Source organism: Rosa chinensis, chromosome 5 (genome assembly GCF_002994745.2).
Source record: "Rosa chinensis cultivar Old Blush chromosome 5, RchiOBHm-V2, whole genome shotgun sequence".
In the NCBI taxonomy this organism is placed as follows: Eukaryota; Viridiplantae; Streptophyta; class Magnoliopsida; order Rosales; family Rosaceae; genus Rosa; species Rosa chinensis.
The window spans coordinates 8,877,330-8,896,522 of NC_037092.1; the positions used below are offsets into that span (position 1 = coordinate 8,877,330).

General features: G+C 35.6%; 2 protein-coding genes across 2 annotated transcripts; one reads left to right on the forward strand and one right to left on the reverse strand.

The window, feature by feature from the left end:
- Positions 1-641: 641 nt before the first annotated feature.
- LOC112168429 (coatomer subunit zeta-2) lies at positions 642-2,561 on the reverse strand. The gene is made up of 6 exons (XM_024305554.2): positions 2,461-2,561; positions 2,027-2,186; positions 1,759-1,906; positions 1,579-1,656; positions 1,381-1,465; positions 642-863 (listed from the first exon to the last, which is right to left on the reverse strand). Exons 1-6 carry the CDS (start codon positions 2,482-2,484, stop codon positions 804-806), a joined length of 555 nt encoding a protein of 184 aa, XP_024161322.1. The 5' UTR covers positions 2,485-2,561; the 3' UTR covers positions 642-803.
- Positions 2,562-11,574: 9,013 nt separating this feature from the next.
- On the forward strand, positions 11,575-16,344 carry LOC112201697 (two-pore potassium channel 3-like). The gene is given in 3 exon segments (XM_024342610.2): positions 11,575-12,007; positions 12,010-13,015; positions 15,660-16,344. Coding segments are annotated over 3 exon segments (1,278 nt in total). The 5' UTR covers positions 11,575-11,880; the 3' UTR covers positions 15,805-16,344.
- Positions 16,345-19,193: the final 2,849 nt, after the last annotated feature.

Below are 19,193 nucleotides of genomic sequence, written 5' to 3' on the forward strand. Positions count from 1 at the left end.
CTCATATATGGAATACTTACAATTATTAAGTTATTTATTTCCTCCTATATCTTAAACAAATAATGGATATGTAATAACTAGCCAAGTAACCTATAAACCTGAATAATTAAAATTTTCACCTTTAACATTGTGAAAGACATGAAATAATTGATGATTGCAAAATTGCAGTAGAAAAAGGAAGTAATGAAATTTCTGGGTATAATTACTGACAGGTGTTCTTCGGACTTACCAGTAGCGTCTATTATTGTCTTAACCAAGTCACAGTGCTTTGCATAGACCCAATTTCTATGAACTTGTGGGAAAAATAAAATAATAGCTTTTCTTATAATTAACCCAATCAGGAGATAACTCCTCGATGCAAAAATTTAGAGGATCCTAATTGGAAATGTCCTGATCAAACTTAATTTTTTGCTTATTTGATTTGATATTTCTGTGTGTACACACGTTACCTTCATAGCCGAAGCCAAGGATTTCCTGTTTAATTAAACCCCCAACGAGGACATGGCAGCACAAAGACCTTCACATTTTCATCTAACAGGTCAATGAGCCCAGAGTTTGTTCTATTTTCAATTCAGTAATAAAGAACCTAATTTTCAGATTTTATTCAAATAAAAAATCCAAGAACTTTTCCTTTTCTAAGATGAATCAAAAGAGAATGATGATATAAAGTGTCCATAACAAGCTCATAGCATATGATCCAGCTGATAATCCAATGAGATCTACAACATGAATAGAGAGCAAGACCTTGTCAAAATCAAGACAATTTCATCAATCACACCAAATTCACTGCGTTGGCACACAAATCATTTGAGAAGGGTTCTGGTTAGATGTTCCCTTGCTACAGCCCAGGCTTGTGTTAGAGTCTGAAGAGTTCGAAAATGAGGACAAGGATTAGATTAATACTAAACAAGAAGAGCTTCAAATTATAGTAGCAGGTGGCCTAACTGTGTTTTGTATACCAGTTCGATCGTAAAGTTAGGGTGTTAGTGGGGTTAAGGCCGCTTGTACATCTGAAATTTTTTGTACATCAAGATTTCATAAAAACAGATAGCAAGTTATCAACAAATTAGGGCACGTTTGGGAGTGCTTCAGCAGGAAGCACTTTTGCTCAACAACTGTTTTGCTGGACGCGCTTCTGTTAGAAGCACACAAGTGCATTAACCAAGTGCTTCCTATAATGCACTTGAAGCACTTTGGGAAGAAGCACAGTGGAAGCACTTTTTAGTGCTTCAATAGCCGAGAAAAAAATTTCAGCAGTTGCTACTGAATGCCGCCAGAAGCACTTTTGAGCGTCTGAAAGCGATTTTAGCACTACCTAACAGACCCTTAATCAATTTGGTTTCAACTATATAGGCCCATCAAACAGAGAGTTTACATTACCTGCTCAGACAATGGTGCATCAGCATCCATGGTATGAGTTGCTACCTTTCCTGCGATAACAGTTGGATCTGTTTCAAGTATCATCCTGCAATACAAGTTAAGTACATGAGATGTATAATCCGATACTCGTTGACTTTGCCACACTCATCAAAGAGTGTGCTAACTTCAGTGTGACTATATAAGAAACATATTGCATACCCTCCATCAACGATCTCATCAAAGCATAGAAGTATGAGATCCAGGTTCTCTAGCGCTTCCCTTTTGTCGACATTGTGCCTGCAAGTAGGACATGTATGAATATATAACAAAGGTCCGAAATAAATTATCATCAAAAGTAAAAGGAGTTGGAAAAAGTTATGACCAATTAATTAAGTGTACCTCAAGAGAAGGGCAACTGCATCAAAGAATCCCTGAAGTACAGTGGCTAAAATGAGTTCGTTTTCATCGTCGCCTCCAGTCACAAAGAAGTGAAGGTCCTGCATAAACTTGTATATAACAACGTTGCTGTCGAACATCATTATCTCCGCTGCATAAGATACAATAGTAAATTATGAAAACTGTAAATGCGGTGATATAACATCACTTTCTGTAACATATAGATCGATAAAAGAAAAACAAAATATCACTGGACTGGCACTGTATGTACCTTCTAGCCTTGCATTTGTCTTTAGAGTCTTAGCGAATACAGATTTTTCAAAAGCTAGCTTTGCACCATTTGTTGGCCAATCATCTGAGTAATACTTGACAGCCACTCGCTTCCCTTCAGAGTCTAGAAGAAGAATGTTCTTCACAGATGGGGATGAATCCTAGATAAAATAAAAAGTCGATCAGAACAGCATGCATAAACATCAACTCCAAATCCTATACGCAGGTAGCCTAATAATTTCATTCAATACAAATCATAAGTTGTATTCAAATGGCATATCAAGATTCTATTCATCAATGCAGTCCAAATTCATACACAAATACAACATTCACATATTGAGGATCTCCTAATCAAAGGAAATACAAAGCGGATCTCGTAAAACAAGAGGAATGATTTTTACAGGGAATAGCCGAATGCGAGACTCTGAGACTTACACGATAATTGAAGAGACTTCCCATTTTGATGTGATGCGGATGATGATGATCCTGAGATACACTATTCTGTTCAGCGTTTCAGGGCTGAGACACCTTTTTCTTTAAAGGGACTGAGATGGGTAGTTTGGTCTTTAATCTCATTTTTTCGCTATATATAGTAAATGGTCGAGTTTATGGCCTTGAATGAAAAAAAAAAAACCTAAGTATGAGTTCTTTTTCTGTCTATAGTCACTTAAGTTTCAGATTCGTTTCATCAGCTAGGTGAATTGACAGTTTAATATTTACCACTATTTGTTGTCCACATTTTTCTAAAGTAGCAATTACATGTTCAAACTCAAATCAAGTAAAGCAGTGTTTATGTGCCTTTAAGAGTTTAAGGCGTATACAAGATATACAAAAATGTTTGAAACGTATCCCACTCAGAAGAAAGATTGGAGATAGTTTACTTTTAGTAATTTAACCGGGTCCAAATGCAAACTACTTAAAGTAGAAACTAAGGAATTAGGCCTTGAGATTCACCAAGTGGTCAGTCTTATTCATTTTCTATCTTATGCCATTGGATAGTCTAAAACTGCATATTGATATGAATAGAAGATAACTGCAACAGTTCAACATCGAAATTGTTTATGTTTGGATGCCACTGACCATTCATTTCTGCTTTACCCATATATGCTTGTGTTATGCCAAAGTGAATGCGGGAGAAGGAAGTCATCATTGTTTGCATTGAAATATATTCCCAATTTGGATGGGGCATCTGAGCTAGGTCAAGACTTTATGTTCCACACTCTAATTCCCTCTTCTTTCTCATAATTTTCCTTTTGTTCAACAAAGAGAGAGAGGAAAGATCAATAAACTTGACCACTTGTTTCTGTATATGAATTCACCTTTTTTGTTGTTTAGTAAATGGTCGAGTTTATGGCTTTGAATGGAAAAAAAACTGAAAGCAGAGAGAAATGATGATGGGTTGAATTTTTGATTGAATCTTTTTTCTGTGATAAATTGATTGAATTTTTGGTATGTTTTTTTTTTTTAATTGCAGCATTGCATGTTGATTCTTTGAGATATTGAGGAATTCTTTGGTTATTGTACTTAAATTTTTCAAACATTGCATGTTTCCTGTCTCTGTCATTTATTAGCCGGATACAGAGATAAAGCTAAAGTATGAAATTATTGAAACAAATTATAGTGTTGTTATGTCTCTCATGTTTATTACTCTCGAAACTCTGTCTATGAAATTAGGACTTCCCTATGTAAAGAACCTTTTTTTTTTTGGGATCAATTCTGTAAAGTAGTCATTTGATGAGAAAATCGATCAGTAGGGAATTTGAGAAGAAGAGCACCAGGATTTTTTACAGGGAGTAAGCAGCATTGATTATCAGAGAGATATAAAGAGGGAAAGGGTATTATTTTGAAAGGGATTTGATGGTTCTTTCTGCTCAAGATTCCGCATTTCTAATTGCCAAGATGCTCTGAATTGGGTTGTTCATGTTTCCTTATGGTGGAATTTGACTAATTAAATATAACAATAGTGTGTAATTGTTAATTTTCCTTCTTATTGCTCTTAACTCAAAGTTTGATTTTCAGATGATGTGGCATTTGATCTTAAGATTGGGCTTCCGGTATGGGTACTATATATTGTGGACACCAGTGAACAACCTACCAAAGGAATAAGCTTTTTCAAGAATGTACGTACAAATAAGCCAGACTAGACCACAGCTTATAGAAATTGCTTAGAAAATTTGTACTGTTTTGCTATGTGTATCAAACTGTATAATGCATATAATATTTTCTGTTTTCATTTTCTTGATAGTAACAAATAAAGTTATTTGTTTTTTTATGTTAGTTTGTTAAACTCACAAAAACCCAAACCCAAACCCAAATTCTAATCCTAAACAAGTCGATCTCCATAGTGAGTTGAAAGAAAAAGGCAAGGTAAGTGAGCACAAGTCACGGTTTAGATTTCCTTCTGATTCCCTCATCAAACTAATAAACTTGTTGATAAACTCAACAAATATTGAATCAGTATGATATAAACATGAAATGTTTGCAGTCAACACTATATACTGAATTTGAATTGGCAGGTAATAAACTTGTTAATTTTCTCCAATATCTCAATTGAAGTTTGCAGTCATACACAAATATTAGTGTGATCATTTTCTTGCTTCATAATTTGTACTGTTGATCTCCACTTAAAACATTTGCTGAAATATAAGCCCATACATCACGAACATCACTCTGCTTGCTTTTTAGTGTGAAACTCTAATTGGTCATGCGTGCCATGCATAGATGAAACTTGTGAATGAAGACCCAATCCTAATAAGTTTTCAAAGCCTTTCTTCCCGGCAACGTATAACGGAAACACAATTTGAATCTTTCCAAATTAGCACTGTGATAAATTTATTACCTTAACAAAGACGGGACTAAACTGACAATATTTTATCTTTTGACAAATATATATTTGACAATGGGGAGAGCTTTTAATTAATGAGGATCACTCAAATGAGAACTTCATGAGAATTTTCTTGTGAGATCCATTTTTTAATCATTTTTCCTCAAATCAACCGTTAGATATTAATGCATTCACAATCGTGATTTATCATTTACGACCATAAACAGTTCATGTTTAATAAATGTGGTTCGTCAATTGATTTGATCTAGTTCGCTACCTTAACAATGCAATTGGGAAAAAAAAATTTAGAGATAATCTACTCATACATATAAAAACATCTCAAAATTGATTTACGTTAATGTAATCGAAAAGTGGCCGGGTCTCCCAAATTATTAATTAGAAAATCCTCATTTTAGTGATATTCTTTAAAGCTCTCCCTTTGACAATGATCACTCATAACTACGAACCAGCGAATGTAAACAATTGATGATTTGATATTTTGATGATAGCATTGGCGGTAGCGGTGGTGGTGGGTGATTATAGCTAGGCTTGTAGTCCACTGATGGGATTATTACGTTTCTACTCAACCACTGCAAGTCGAGTCATGAAATAATTGATTGGAAAGAAAAAAATCAACTATAATTAAATTACGTATACTAAATAGTATATACATAATTCAATATCCATCTCTTGAATAATTGATCCGTATCTACAATGCATGAATGTTGTTTTTTGCATAACTAGTTTGTGATTCCATCATATGGTACACAAGGAAAATTGTTAAATGAAAAAACTAAACAAATTAATCTGATGCACAAGCTACATTTACAGAGTTCTTACTCATAATTCTAAATTGACGCATCAAACATAACTCGCATCATTCAAATTCGTATGGTTTAGCATTCAAGGCAGAACTAATCCAGCCTTTTGCCTATCATACATTGAAATCTGTGTGAGAAAGTCTTATTACACACAGATTAAAATCAGTGGGTGATTGTTGTTTTGCTAGTAGTGACGGGAAGATTTGTTTTGATGGTTTGTCATCATTATTGAACCTTAATGCTTCAGAATGCATCACGTAATACTAATCAAAATTTGGGATTCGATCTACCAAACTACAGCTACTATGTGAATGCGAATCTATTCTTTAAGGAGTATATTAGTCAAGCACGTATATGTTAAACTTCTTAATTTGATTTTTGGCAAACTAGTGCCAGATTTTCCAATAATACTTGATACTCTTTGTCGTTTTTTAAAGGGTGTTGTACATGCTAAATTTGTCTATCAGAAAGACATGTATTCTTTTATTTCTCTCATCAATACGTTCTCTAATTTTCTTTTAAGAAAGTCTAGTTGTTGTGAGTTTGACTCACAAAATAATAGTTGTTGTATTTGAGTTTGTTGATGTAATAAAAAAAATTACGTTCTCTAATTTTCTTCAAAGAATTTTTTTTTTTTTTAAACATTAAGAAAGAGCTTATTTGCACGTTTTTGTGCTTTGTTGCACATGTAGATCATGATCCATGATCAAGGCTAGAGAATATAATTATATTTGAACTCTAAAATACATCTTCAACTATAAAATACATCTAACTTACTTAAAAATGGTTTTGAGTAGCTAAATTTGAAAAACACTTTTAGATCTTTCATAAACAATCTTAACTAGTTATTCCTATGCTAGCTATTTCATGAGATTGACCATTCGTATCAAAAATTTGAAGCTGATAGATTAATACCTTGATATGTGGTATGGAAGGCAAATTTGCATGTTTTAGTTGCATGAGGATAAGATGCTCTCGTTCTCATAACATTACAAAAGCTCATTAACTCCAACAAATTCTTTTCTTTTTTTTGAGAAAATAAATAATTTATTAATAACCAAACAGGTTACATATCATCGGATCTAACGAGAGGGACAAACATGAGCTAAAAAAACTCAACCCCAACCCAATTTAACCTATAACTAGACCTATGTATAACGATACAACCCCGCCACCAACATTTAGATGAACTGTTTCCACCCGTTCAGACACCGCGTCCCAAAACAACTAGACGTGATTCACCACCACGCTGATAACCAGAAAGCACCGACAAATGCCCAGAAACACCAAAACAACCAAGACACCAAACAAAGACAACGACACTACCTAGAAACACCCAAACCCTCGCTCACAAGAGGAGGGACTTATTTAAACAGTACAACAAAAAACCAAACAAGAAAAAACTAAGCAAACCGAAAGCAAAAGACCACCAGAGAGACCCAAGAATAAAAGCCCAAAAGGGTCACCAAAGAGATCACTCAGGTCCATCTTCTTGGTTTGGACTAGTCCACCACTCCTCCCAGACCCGTCGTGCACCACAATCCGGCCACGTTCCAGCCAACCACATCGTCGCGTCGCCACAATCTGCACCGCTGCACCATCTCCGCTATCCAACCCGCCGAGCCACACTGGCGCAACAAATTCTTAATTAGCTATAGCACTGAGAATTGTGTTATATCTTTTATGTCCTACATTTAATCAAGTATGACAAATTGACATAATGAATTGTACACATTAACGGGTTTTGTGCACACTGGGACTCTATCATAGTTTTCATTTGAGTTAATTCGTTCAAAATTGATGTTCTATATTAGATGTAATCCATACATTTGTTTTAGCAAGATAATTTAGTATATTTCTCAACAGACGACACTACATAAGAAAAATAAGTATCTAAAAATAAATTAATCAAACACATAAAATTTCATCACAATGAGATAATATAGCTTATACTATGAGCAACTAACAAGGGAAAGATGAACAGGAAGAGACAGGGGAAGACAAGTAATTTCAATGACAGAGCAATTACTCTACTGTTGAGACTATGGTTGCGGATTAAGAATTTATTATCTCAATTGATGTTATAAGTTTTCTTTAAATTTAATAACTAAGCAGTGAATAGAAAATGAAATAGATGAGAAAGTTCTATAAAAACTAGGATATTTTTATTAGTTTTCACCAATATCTTAAAGTATAATTTCGATTGTATATAGGTTATCCTCTTTTGCTATTGACTCACTTTTCTATGAATTGTGTATGTGTGTGTGTGTGTGTGGTGAGCAGGCATTCTGTGATGTTACTCGATCACTTAACACTTGTATAACCCACTGAATATTATCATGCATGAAACATGAGATGTAATAATCAATTTCTAATGGACTAGTAAAAATAATTGATCGATCAAAACCAAAAATTCAATTATATGAATTATAAATACAACCAGTATCACTGTCATCAAATAAATACAACCATTATCACTGTCATCAAATAATTATAAATATTTAGTACCTGAACAATTGCTTGTGTACAATTTGTGTGTTTGGCATAGAGTACGTTGTTTGTGATTCCAGACCCACTGCTAATAATGTAGCTAGAAAACAAGCATATATAATATATGACAAAAACAACACAAAACTACAAATGTATGTATTATTGACCATTGAGAGGATGTGCAGAGAGAGGCCCGTCACGGTTATGCCCTGCCAATCATATATAATGAGACCGAGGATCTTTTCACAGCGATGTTTTTCTTTGTATTTGCTTTCTACACTACGGGGTTTTTTTGTCTCTTTCAGATGGTATTTTCCATTTCGAGCTCTATTTTTTTATTTTGTTCATATTTCATAAATATATGATATAAGGTCTGAATTTAGATTTTGAAAATAAACTTCAAAATTAATGTTTTTTTTTTTTTTGAGAAAAAATGCGAAGCGTACCTAATGTTCGTTTCATTAGTAACTTCGGTACCTTAACTTTAAAAAATATCACATTGATACATGAAGTTATAACTCAACCCAATATATATAAGTAGCTGGAACAACTGACATAACTAGAAGAGTATATGAGTAATTTCAGTTTCTAATGTTCATTATCTAGATTTTTTTTTTCCCTTCATGCACAGTCTCCCTTCGCATAATCGATACCAGACTTGATCTGGATAGGGATGAGTTTTTTTTGTTTTTTTTGTTTTGAGAGCAAAGCTAGATTGATCATTTTTGTTCGTATATGATGACTGTAGGAAATTGCATAACCAAATTGATACAAGTGCACTGATTTACAAAATAGAGCCAGGACAACACCTTCTCCAATCGGACCAATCCTTATGTCAAGCTTCTAGGACTATAATCCAACTTCTGCTTGGCTTTCTCACACAAATAGGCCCATTGATGCCTTAAAACATAAACAGTCGGTGGACTGATCAAAGAAAGCTTCCCTGTAATTCGAGAGATGAGAATCAACATCCAAATTCTTGAGCCAGGGCACACAACTAAATCCACCATCTTCATCCCCTCAAAGCCTGTCATGGCATTCTGCTCGTAAGAATTGAATCTGTTCATATCTTCACAAATCTTTCAATAAAAGAATGCCTGCACAAACAAATTTCTTCCCATCAAAACCAACCCAAAAATACTCAAACCAAGATGCAATCTTTGTATCAAAAAGCTCAAACTTTCATGCACAACAACCAAACCCAGAAACTCTGCGTTTTTACTTCTGGATTTTTGAATTCAGAGCTCCCTATTCATTAATGGGTGGTGGGTCTGTGAAGGATGTGAAATCGAAGCAGGAGCTTGATGAGTTGATTCAGAGTGGCGCTCCGGTTGTGTTACAGTTATGGGCTTCATGGCGTGAGGCCTAGCCTCTAAGCACATGGACGAGGTCTTCTCACATATGTCGACTGATTTCCCTCATGCCCATTTCTTGAGGGTTGAGGCTGGAGCAGCCTGAGATTTCTGATGCTTATGCAGTTTCTGCTGTGTCGTTCTTTGTCTTTGCCAAGGATGGCAAGACTGGGAATAAACTTAACTCACCCCAATCTGCAGGTTCATATGGAGAGAGTGAAGAAGAAGATATGAAAGAACAGAGAGAGAGGGAAAAATGCTTAAAAAAGAAGAAGATTAAGATACGAAGAGATGAAAATACCCTTTGAAATATCAAATATGACAGCTGGCAGTATCCGTAACGGAGTTAACAGCTCTAGGTACTTATGTTTGGTCTGGGTCAAAACCTCATGTGCTAATGTGATATTATTTAAAATTGAGGTGCCGAAGTTACTAATACGTCAGGTATGGTTCGCATTTTTTTCCCTTTTTTTCCTTCTCCAAATCTCAATTCTCACGAATTTAGATGAGGTCATATATTACACGGTCAATCACTACGCTTACACACTTAGTTGTCCAACAACAACCACAAAAATGTTGCTAATTTATACATGTATCAACAAGTTTTAACTCTTAAAAATCAGACAGTTCTGAAACTTAAAGAAGAAAATATATATTATTTGAAATAAATATAACAGAGCTTAATTATTTTATTAACTTAAGTTCTTCAACACATAGTTTTGAAAAAAGAAATACCTAGCGTATTTTTTACGTGGAAGCAGATGTATGGATAGTCATATCACCAGTTACACTGTTAGAACATTGCCTTTTTATGGTTGGTCATAATATCGGTAACATAAGTGGAAGATTGTTCTCTCTTCGACGTACGATATTCGAGGAACATGCTTGGTTTGTCATATCACCAGTTACTTTGATGGAGGATTGCCCTTTTATGATCGGTCACATCATTAGTAATTATTTAAATAACCCGGTTTACATCCGGTGAGTCTTCATATGTGTTATTACATTCAGTTATAGCTACGATAGGTTTTATTTTTGATATTTTATTGTCATATTTTTCATTTGTGATGTAATTTCTACATCTCTTTTGTAATCTTTATTAATGGAGTTGTCATTTTCTATCAAAAAAAAAAAAAAAGAAGTTCTTCAACACATAAATTTTTTAATTGAACATATAAACTTATCTTGAATTTTTCAACGCAAGATTTTTTAGACTAATATATAAAACTTTAGTTTTACAGCAATGAATTGTAAAAATTATTATATAGTTGTCAAAATGTAGCTAGTGAAATATATCAATAACAAGAATTGGTTCCAATGATAGGGACTTGATTAACAAGGAGTTAACTAAGAGGTTAAAAGATTTGTTTTGTTTTCATATATATATATATATATATATGTCTTTCGAAACACATATAATGATATTATTAATTTCTCGGAATACCTTTGTTGTAAGTTAAATTCACATAACGTTGCTATCATCTTCTTTTTGTTATTTACTTTCTAAGCACAATCAATTTATTCAAAACATAAACTCTTATCTCATGCACTCGCTTGCTCACACAAGTGTTATGTAACCAATTGCAAATGAAAGACTCTTTCACCGTGTTGGTGTGTTCTTCATTAATATTGTGTTATCTTTACGTATAGCTCATATTAGTGTGTTTTCGCTATAGGATTTGTCAATTTATTCTATATCAATGGAATGAAGAATCATATATTGATTTTTTTTTACAACAAAAAAAATGACGTAATATTTAGAGAGAAAAGAGAACTTCTCCTAGTTTAATTTCATTTTTATATAGTAAATTATCATAACTTATAGTGAAAATGCATTTGTGACCCAACTTAGTTTAGACTTCAGAGAGAAACAGAGAAATGAACTTGTATTATTCATTGTTATATCAGTAGAAAATCGAACCCATCCCTCATCTACTTGAAGGTACGACAAGTCTTCAACTCTTCAAGATAATACCGGTCAAAAAAAAAACAAAAACAAAAAAAATTGTCTTGACCCCATCGTATTGGAACTTGCAAATAAGAAAAAAAGGTATTTGATCCAAATTCAATGCCATAACGTATATTCAAGAAGTGAGTGACCTCCCAGTCGCGCGTGATTATAGCCTACTCCTCTGAACTAGCCGAATCTCCTGACTACACACATCTGGAACCTTTATCTTCTTCTTAACGTCGTACCCTCTCACATCTTCTGCACTTTTGCTTTGGCTCCCCACCTCCCAACACATTTTCTCTCTCATTATCAAAACTTTGCAACCCCATTCGTCCAAAAACCGCCCCAAAGTTTCAATCTTTCACTTTTTCCGGCGACACCCAACTGGGGAAAACCGGTTTTCCGACCAAACCCAGAATGGACAAAGAGCCTTTACTCCCCTACACATCAAGCCCAAGAAGAAAGCTCCCATCTTTAACAACCCTCTGGCCTTTACCGGAGCACGACGAAGTCCCCGTCCCCTTAACCCCCTCAGAGTTCAAGGACCCATCATCTTCGGCTCCCCCGCCGCCGCATCTTCTTCGCCGCTACAAGACTCGTCTCCTCTGGTTGACGCCCTCACTCTCTCTCTCAATTCTCCCAGACCTCCTTCTTCCGCTTCGCTGTTGGACCCCACCACAGCGCCGCCGCAAGGGGACCCACAAACGCCGCAGGGCTGGCTCATTGACCCGAACTACTCATGGACCAATACCAACCTGCACCGGTCCAAGACCGCTCCGGCCATGGCGGTTTTGAACGAGGTGAACCGCCGGTCAGGGACTAAGCCACAAGTGAGTTCACAGTCGATTGTTAGGCAAGCGGTGATTCTTCTTGTTGCGTATTTGACTCTGGGGGTGATTATATATTGGTTTAACCGTGATCATTTTGCTGCGAGTGAGACTCACCCTGTTGTGGATGCTTTGTATTTTTGTATTGTGACAATGTGCACTATTGGGTATGGGGATATCACGCCTAAGACCACGGCTACGAAGCTGTTTTCGATAATGTTTGTGTTGGTGGGGTTCGGGTTTATTGATATTTTGCTTAGTGGGATGGTGGCTTATGTGCTTGATTTGCAAGAGAGTTATTTGCTGAGGAGTGTGAAGGGGGTGGGGGAGAAGAAGGAGTCGTATATAATTGATGTGAAGAAGGGGAGGATGAGGATTAGGATGAAGGTGGGATTGGCATTGGGGGTTGTGGTGCTTTGTATTGGTGTTGGTGCTATGGTTATGCATTATGTGGAGAAGCTCGGATGGTTGGATTCGTTTTATCTGTCGGTGATGTCTGTTACGACTGTGGGGTATGGTGACCGGGCGTTCCAGTCTATGGAGGGTCGAATCTTTGCATCAATCTGGTTGCTTGTGTCCACACTCGCGGTTGCTAGAGCCTTTCTGTATTTGGCTGAGGCAAGGGTGGATAAACGGCATAGGAAGATGGCAAAGTGGGTTCTTGGCCAGGATATGACTGTTTCTGAGTTCCTTGCTGCTGACATTGACAATAATGGCTTTGTGAGGTATGTTTTTATTAAACCTTTTGACATTTTGATCAGATGTGTTGTTTGAGATTGTTGGCTTTGTTTTAGTGACCTATAATGATGGTTATTCAGAAGTAATCTACTTCACAGATTGCATTGTTTTGGTTTAAAACTTTTTGTGCTGTTTACAGTGTTCACTTTTGTACCGCATGTACCCTTTACTTTAGCTTTTGTATGAAAGAAACATGAATACATGTTGAGCAACTTGTAATACATTTTTCTGGTTTGTTAGAAACACAGATGAGCACTCCTTTAGTATGAGACTGAATGAAGAGCCTCCTTTATGTTGATGATATGATATGTTAAGGAATGAGATAACTGCCAAAAATTAGATAGTTTATTTTACATTTTTGGGTAGAGAATGTGATAGTTAATCGAACTGACTAATTTAGTGTCAAAATTTCTGTTATGGTGTCATGAACTCATTAATACTACGGCTTTATACTTTCATCGATTATCATAAGCATTTGATACAATTGTTGTCTTAGTATGTATACCTTACAGATTATAGTAACAATTTCTTGTTTGTAAATATAAAAACTTTGGACAACTTTTATAAGTTCAATAAGCTATTTGGTTAGTGCCCATGTGATGCCAAAGCAGACATCATTTAATCAGATTATGTACAAAGCATATCAAGGTTGGTAATGTCTTCTCATTCCTTGGTACGTGTATGTGTGATATAAAGGAGATTAATGAGTCATTAAGGTGGGATAAATCAGAAAGGATACTTGAGGCGAGTCTTTATTATAGCATGCCTATAAGCACAATAGTCACTCCTTTTGGGATTTGAGCGAGTCATAATTACATAATGCTGCCACAAGAAGTTATACATCAATATATATAGGACTCTGAGCAAGGAATGTATCGTAGTGAAATTTGATTAGGGTTGGTCTCTGATAGGAATTGGTTATATGTTTTTCTCTTATAAATGAATCACATTTGATGATGAGTATCAACTCTGGATGCTTATGCTTTGGTATTTATCTCTTCCCTTTTGAGTTTGATGTAGGGTTGGCACTGGGCCTTACTTTAGTGATATTCGGTTTTGCTTGTGTATTGAACATCTGAGTCTGTACATTCTCCACTTTGAGAAAATTATTTGGTTTCTCATGTGAAGGGAAAGATTGTGGAATTCAAGTCTCTGCTAAGAATTTTGGATGCCACAAAGTCAGGGTCCTTGTGTCTAATTCCAACTGATCCAGGACATATGAACACATGGTAGCATTTGAAATCATTGTTGCCATTTTTGCTTCATAGGCACTGAGAACAGATTATATAATGTGAATTGCATCTTTAGTTCAGAGCTCTCTTTTTCTCACCCTTACAAACATCTCTCTGTGTAACCTCAAGCCCTTTGTTGTGTGTTTGAAACTCATGTACACGTTTCTAGTCTTCTTTAGTGACAAAATTATAACTCCTGCCCTTCCTTTTTGCAACGTAAGCACTACTACTTTCCTGATTCTTTTCCTCTTTCTGGAGTTTCCAAAGACCAATTCAGTCAATAAACTTCTTCTTTAGATGGCCGGCTCCTAATAGAAGCGCCAAAGGTCAAATACAAATTGCAGAGCATTAGTTGAACAGCCATTATCCAGCACTGCCAACTTGGGGGCGTATAGGCTAGAACTACTAATGACTTGCACCTTTCTTCTTCTTCTAGCTACTCATATTATTTTGCATGATCTTGAGCTTAGTAATCTGACTTGGGCCTATATTTAAATTATAATTAGTGTTTGGATGACAAATTAAAAGAGGTACCAACTTACTAAGTTTTCTGAAACCTGAGACCTTTTATTTGACTGCCCAACTTCACAAGCTTTTGTACCATGAATGATTGTATAGTTTATGCAAGTTTCAGATATTATAAGGTGAAAGTGAAGCTTGTAGGTTGCTATTAACAATTAGTTGAAGAGTCGTTTTTCGGTCTGAAGAGGGTAGGTGAATAATTTGAAGTCAACAGATTGTAGAAGATGGGGATATTTTCCGATACCATGCATATTATGTGCTCCTATTGAACCTGCCTTAATAAGTTTAACATTTCCATTATCTGTTTACTCCATTATCTTCTACAGAAGTATTCCATACATATTGGAATGTGAAGTTTTTGCTCTAAATTTCTCGTGCATATATACGTGACATAGTTTATACTAAGATCCGTATGGAATGTCTATATTGGCAAACTGTCTATGAGTTGCAACTGATATATTGATAGTTTATAGTTACTGTATGCATATGGTTTTATGCAGTCAACCTTTTGCCATTAGTGACCATGATGTCTTCTAGAAAACTGGAGATGAACGCCTTGTCTAAGTTTTGCTCAGTGTCACTGTACTAGGGAATAATGTGGTTTCAACTATTGTTTTCTTGGTGTGGTCATTTAGTTATGTTAGCTAGAACATCATGTTAGCTTAACGTGGTGTGCTAGTTTGCTTTGCTGACTTCAAGTATTTGTAATTCTCTAGTGTATGCATAAATTAAAAAAAATAATAAAAAAGTTTTGTGTTTTGTTTGACTTTCTTTTCACTGTCTCCAGCTCTTAAATTATTTGCTTGCTTATTTTGACTAGCAGCAATCTGCAACTAGTCAAATTTTTGTTGGCTAATGATGTTGTTTGTATATGCAGCAAGTCAGAGTATGTTGTATACAAACTCAAGGAGATGGGAAAGGTATCAGAGAAAGATATTATGCAGATCTCCAACAAATTTGATAGGCTAGACGCTGGGAACTGCGGAAAGATAACCCTTGCTGATCTTATGAGTCGTCATTGATATCCAAGCACCTTTTGTTCTTTTTCCTCATGGTACAGCAAGGCAAGAAAATACCTCATCTCATTGGACATGACTGTAGAAGAAGCCTGATCTTACGTAGGACTTGCCGTTGATATCCAAGTTGCATACACATGAAGTATGAACATTGCTTCCCGATCAATTGGTCCTCTTCTCTATGCATCCTGAGCATCAACTTGGTCATTCTTATATGATAACCTACATCGATGCATTTCCTGAGTAATACAAACTAGCTAACAACAAAGGTTATTGCATATTCCAGAATTGCTCAAGTGACGGGGAAAAGTGAAACAGCTAATTGAAGACGCTGTTTTTATTTCAGACAGAAAATAACTGTTGACACAGACTGGCTGTAGGATTTTTTCTTGGAGAAATTTGAAGATTGGCTTAGAAATCAACAATATGTTACTTTTGGTTAGAGTTCAAATTGTAAATGATTGTAGTTTTCGATCAATGAAGGTGAGGCACCTTGAATCAGCACTACCAACAAATCATAACTTTGTTTTTTTTTCAGTTTGAAAACGGTGAAATGCTTTGACAAATTAAATATTTTTGGAGTGTTTGACTGCTTGATATGGTTTGATTCCTTCAAGTCTGTCTCCATTTTTTGGCTGAAGTATGGTCCCTGCTTTATTGGTGGAAAAAAAATTTATGTACTCATGAGTCGTGAGTCATAATGAACCCAAAAGGTGTGTACTACTTCTACTCCTGGTTTACCACTTCCTGTCCCTACTATCTCATATACTGGGTATCACAGAAACCCTAGTCTTATAGTAGAAGAAGATGAAAGGTAGTCAGCCTTGGTGACCATGTTGGTTTCAAAAGCTTGATCATCAAAGCAATGCATTCATAATCTATTGCGACTTTCATGGTAAAATTCAATAAGTATCTATATTGCTTTATTCTTGTCCTCTTCAAAAAGTTACATTCAAAAGTGTTGAACGAAACCTTTTATTGGTACCAGAACCTTTTCTTTGAAGCTTTCCAGAGCAATGTACATGAACCCGCAACTCCATCAAACTAACTGACTCTCTCTCTCTCTCTCTCTCGCTCTAGTAGGACGAACAATTAGACCGTCTCTTAGTACTCTCCTCAGTGATCTTGATCTTGACTGGGAAGCAAAGACTGTGTCGTTTGAATTCATAGCGTTTACTCAAAAAAAGAAGAAAAACTTGAAAGAATGCAAACTACATTTTAATATGAAATGGCCGAGTCAAATTGACTCATTGCAACGTGTGACAAGCAGATGACTCCATCAAAAGAAACAATAGGTTTATGATTTGGTAAATAAAGGTCATTTGCTTCATTTTCTATTCACCAGTTAGTAAAATGGTGGGGGTATTTGCATTAGAGAATTCAAGTTGGAAAAGATTAGTTTAAAGGAAAGCTGCAGTTGTTAGAACCAGTCATGGAGGTTTTTGACTTGTTGAGGTATCTATCCACAAGGGCTCCTTTCACATTTAAAGAAGAGTTGGCTTTTTACACTAAGTGATGAATGTACGACAAAACCCATGTTGGGTTTTGTTTATTAAATTTCCAATTCATAAACCATACTTTTATACTTGGAGCTTCCTAAGTGGAGTTGATCGAGAATGGTCACTTCTGGATGTTGACTTTGGCCTTCAAGTCAAGACGAATCATTGCTACCAATACTAAAATAACATTAGCCTCAATATGCAGATATCATGTCATCGAAAAAAAATGGGCTGTGATGACTGGACTACAGATAACAAATAAGGAACTAGAAGAAAGGAAAATTACGGGTGCTTTTATCACGTTTCGGAGCATACATGTGATGTTCCATGTTCAACTGTTTTGAGTGTTGAAAAGCTAGGAGCTATCATGCTGGGGAGTGCAGAGCCCGGTAGAATTTTTGGTGAAATACAAGCATCAACAACATTAAGGTTATTTTTGCTGCTGCATGCTTGTTCTTGACTGTTCATATATGCATGAACCGGTGTTTCTGTGCATTGTTCGTGACTGATAGATACATTCTCAGTTTTCTGTACATGTCATTCGGAGAATAGTGAAGTTTCCTTATATGCAAATAACAGAAATCATGCTTTACGAGTTACGAGTTAGTAGATTCATGCATCGGATGAGATACACGTACTCTGAAGCTATATCATCCATTATTGAGTATTTTAGGGAAAGTTAGGCACACACTGCGTTTTTCGTGATGAAGTGGAACTCTAATTTTGGGCTGTAGCTTCCTAGATAGGGTGAAACCTCGGATACTCCTGGGTCTACACGTGATTCGATCGGGTACTGATAGAGTCATTCATGTCTTCCAAGTAAAAAGGTGGTGTTCTATTACTCAAGTTCATTGGTTATCCTAACTTCGATACTAAGCTTCGGCTACAAAAGGTATTGGACTAAAACACACTCAAATTTCATGCTTAGGCTAAAATAGGTACAAGATTGTTTTACATTCTTAGAACAAGGATGACTTTGAGACCTGTTATTTACGGTGGAGAATAACGAACTCAAGATATATTTTTTTTGTCTTTTTTTTTTAAGGCAAGATAGAGAAGCCTGCATTAACTTCCTTGATTGCTAATCTTCTGATAATGTAGAGAAAGCTAATGCATGGGCAACTAAGCCTTTGGAACAAGAAAGTGGAGACCTCTTACAGTCTTACTTCCTATCTTCAGTAATCTTTCAACAATGGAAGATAATAATAGTTCCAATCATGAAATTTTTTTCCGGTTTGAGCTAAAATTTTGAAAAAAAATTGGAGATAAAAACTAGTGACAAAAGTTACTAGTATTTCTCAATATTTAATATGACTATAACGCTGAAAATGCATCATCGATTCTTCATTGAATCACTCATAGATCCTTTGTGAATAGTGAAGTATTGTTTAATTCTAAGTTCATGTAATAATCAGACTATTAGGTTGTCTGAATCCTGATTAGGCCATTGGAACAAGAAAGTGTGCCACTTAATACTGATTAGGCAGATGATTAGAAAAGAAAGAACAAACATAGGTTACACATGTTGCTGATGTGCCCTAAAATTTATGGTTTGGTGCAAACCCAAATGTGTCGATATCTCAAAGATTCTTTTTTCCAGTGCGCACACCTAACAAAAAACCTGCCCTCTTCTATATCGATAGGGACTTCCATTACCAATATATATACCAAAAACCAAAGTCCTTAATTTCTGTCCCTTATAATCGACGCAACTAATTAAATTATAGGTCAACAATCTCAAGCTCATTCTCTACAAATCCCTCTTTGGCCATTTAAAAAGTCTCCCCGCTTAAGCAACCACCCCAAAATCCAAACCCCCATCACATTAGATTGATTTGCAACTTTGATTTGATCATTTCACAAGTTTTCATGTATACTTTCCGTAATTCGTGTATT